Raw genomic sequence first — 3349 nt, forward strand, 5'->3', positions numbered from 1 at the left:
TTGATTTCTAAAGCACAGTTGAGAGACTAAAATGATTTTTACCCACACATGTTATGTAGAACATTATAGCATTAAAGATATACGAATCATAAAAGCGGCATTCGTTTTTAAGAAGACTAAATAAATAAGTAAGACACGTAAATTAAAACGAAAAAAATATATTATTTTCCTTATTAATTATTAATCCTTTTTTCTTTTCAACAAAAGAAAGAAGTAAACATTGAAAGATCTATTGATTTTAGGAGGTAATTTACTTTAAAGTTGCCTTTACATGTTTCTTGAAAGGAAATTAAAAGAAAAATGTATAGAAGAAAAAGGAAAAGTGGGATTAATAAGGAAGAAACAAGAGGATGTATCTTCCTTTTCCAAATTGAATTCAAAGTTCAAACACTAGAAAACTTATATTTTATTCTCGTTTCCCTCCATCCTTCTCCATTAGCAGCAAACTTTGCAAACCGAGGATTCACCGCCTATCCCCTACATCTCTAATAGCGAAAGTAAGTTCTCTTCTTTTGTTTCAACTTCTTCTAGTTTGTAATTTATTGGTGTTGGATTTCAATTCAGTGATTTTTGGTTGTATTACTGGAGCTATTGAGGTTTTTACATGAGTTTCATGTGTTTGGAGAATTCACTATATTATTAGTAGTATAATGATAAATTGGTGACAAAGGCGGACCTAGGATTTAAATTCTAGGGGTTCAACATCTTAAATTTTTAGCACTAAACCATTATATTTCTTAAGTTATGAGTTCATATCTACTATTTATTATAATTTTAGTAATTTTTTACATATAAATTTATACCCTGCAACGAAAGTTTGGGGTTCAATTGAACCCCAAGTTATAGTGCTCCATCCGCCTCTGATTGGTGACTAATTTGATTTCTAGTTTTATTGGTGTGAGCTTGGAGTTCCCATATTACTGTGCAATTGTGATTATTTTCTTCAGTGTAATTAGTTTCACATGAGAAAATGTTCATTAATGCATAAATTGAAGTCCCTAGATAGAAGGTTGTAGATAAAAAATGAAGTTGTCTGATGCAAAGAAACGACATACCTGTGATTTATTACTATTCATGCAGCAAATATTGAGTTAATGTTCTTGAACCATTTAGAAAATGCATTTACCTGTGGTTTGAAGAATTCAAGGTAAGAAAATTGATATTACTATTCATGTTCAAATATTGGTGTTTAAGGTTATATGACTAATCTGAATTTCATTTTGATATATATTAACTATGTTATAAGATATTGTAGAAGAAATTTAGATGGCTCCCTCACTACAATGATGCTATACATCAGAATTTTAACAAAACGGCAGGTGCAAGAATGACCCAACTTTTTCAAGATGTTAAAAAAGATTTGACTGTGAAGCCAAATTGGATGGGGGATGCAGTATTTAAGGAGATGAAGGAGTATTGGGAGTCTCCTAAATTTAAGTCAAAGTCAGAACAAAACAAAAAGAATCGAGATGCAAATGTAGGTGCCTCACTTGATACAGGTGGTTGTATACCTCATCGTGTGATTTGGAAGAGGATGGTAATAAATAAATTCTATTTAATGTTCTCTAGTAAATAATAACATATAAATGTTAATAACATGCATATTTTTCTTTGATTACAGAAGGAAACTACTGGAAAAGAATCTTCAGTTTTGGATTTTTATTTTCTCACTCATAGCAAGGAAAAAGATAAAAGTTGGGTAAATGAGAAAGCTCAAGCTGCTTTTGTAAGTCTTCCTTCTATACTTTGTCTAATAGTTTTTATAGTATTTTGTATGGCTAGTTGAATTGCACTGAACCAAAGGGTTAGGTCCTTTGTAGTGATGGAGTTGGGTTGTAAATGGTTGGTCCTTTGTATAGTGTAATTATTGATGCTCCAGCCACAAATAATGTGTTAAAATGACAAGGACATAATTTTTTGAGTCTCCTCGGCCACTACACTAAACATACCTGAGTATTAAAGCCCTGAGAAATACTATAAGGATGTTGTTTAAGTTATGGTAAAAGTTATGTATAACAGCTACTACACTATTCTTTGTTGCCTAATTTCGTATGTAATTGCCATTAAGACTTTTGTTGATGTTCTTATTGTTTCTACCAACCTATGTAGAATGCTCTTGTTGTTACTAACATTATTATATATTTCCATTAGCTCAGAATTGTGACAGCTCGCTATCTTTTTTTTGTTAATGGTTCTCTGTTGCATTTGCTTTCAAGTTTAAACAAATAATTAATGCTTTTTTGTACAGAATAAATTTGAAAAAAGAAAGAAGAATTATTAGCTACTCAAAGTGCATCAGTTGATGGAGACACTAATTCAGCTAGTCAGCCATCTCCATTAAGTGACATGGATATTTGGGCGCTATCAGTTGGTGGAAAGAAAAAAGGAGGAGTTGGAGGTCTTGGCTTCTTGGGTAGATCTGTAAAAGTGCCTAGGCAATCAACATCTGCAACGCCGGACGAAGTTGATGAGATTAGATCTCAAGTTCATACTTTAAATTCCGAGCTATATAATCAATTGGAAGAAACGCAACGTGAAAATGAAGAGATGAGGCGCCAAAACAAGAAGATGAAGAAAGAGTTAGGTGACACAAATAAGAAGCTAGAAGCATTGATGAAGCATCCGCGTTTCTCGGAATCATCTTCAAATGCACAACAATCATCTTCGGAAGACAATCAAGATTCTGAGAGTGCTAGGGATGATAATGCTGATTCTGATAAGTCCAATGGAGATGAGTATCACTATGATCAGAATTAAGATATTTGATAGTAATACTATTTAGCATTTATGTAGTTGGAAGTTTATTTATTTTAGTGCAACAACTTCAAATACACTCTCTCGTTGATGACAGTTGCAATGACTTCTATATTTTGAATGAAAATGACTAGATTAGAATTTTTATGATTTTATGAGTATATTTTTCTTTGTTATGATTACTTATTTTAGATTTATGTGTCATGGTTCTTAAAAAGGAATAATTTGGATAATTAAAATCATTTATCATTGAAAATGTACAAATTACTTATGAATTTTCATGCAGAACATGTTGAGTCGCATCAATTTTATATGGGAATTTACCAGCAAAATTACATGGAAAATTTTCTACAAATATTAAATTGGGATTTTTGTGTGGAAAAAGTTTCCTAGGGATTTTCTTGGGAATTTAGAATACCCTTTTTTTTTTTGGTTAACTGAGAACTTTATATGGGCATTTTACCTGGGAATTTTTATGGGGATATGCTTGAGAAGTTTTCATGGGATTCATAGGGATTTTCTTGCGGAATTGTCCTATAAAAATCCCTAGGAAAATCCACTTTGACCACGAATTTTTGCAATAAATTCCTAGGGA

General features: G+C 31.7%; 1 protein-coding gene across 3 annotated transcripts; it reads left to right on the plus strand.

Moving 5' to 3' along the window:
- Positions 1-271: 271 nt before the first annotated feature.
- LOC132061801 (uncharacterized) lies at positions 272-2896 on the plus strand. 3 transcript variants are annotated; one of them, XM_059454442.1, is made up of 3 exons: positions 508-1537; positions 1622-1726; positions 2249-2896. In XM_059454442.1, exons 1-3 carry the CDS (start codon positions 1328-1330, stop codon positions 2279-2281), a joined length of 348 nt encoding a protein of 115 aa, XP_059310425.1. In that variant the 5' UTR covers positions 508-1327; the 3' UTR covers positions 2282-2896. The 3 variants fall into 3 exon arrangements, with proteins under 3 accessions (XP_059310423.1, XP_059310425.1, XP_059310424.1); XM_059454440.1 differs by lacking the exons at positions 508-1537; positions 1622-1726 and adding an exon at positions 272-497; XM_059454441.1 differs by lacking the exon at positions 508-1537 and having other exon boundaries at positions 1584-1726.
- The last annotated feature ends 453 nt before the right edge of the window (positions 2897-3349 follow it).

This window comes from Lycium ferocissimum, chromosome 7 (genome assembly GCF_029784015.1).
Source record: "Lycium ferocissimum isolate CSIRO_LF1 chromosome 7, AGI_CSIRO_Lferr_CH_V1, whole genome shotgun sequence".
Lineage (NCBI taxonomy): Eukaryota > Viridiplantae > Streptophyta > Magnoliopsida > Solanales > Solanaceae > Lycium > Lycium ferocissimum.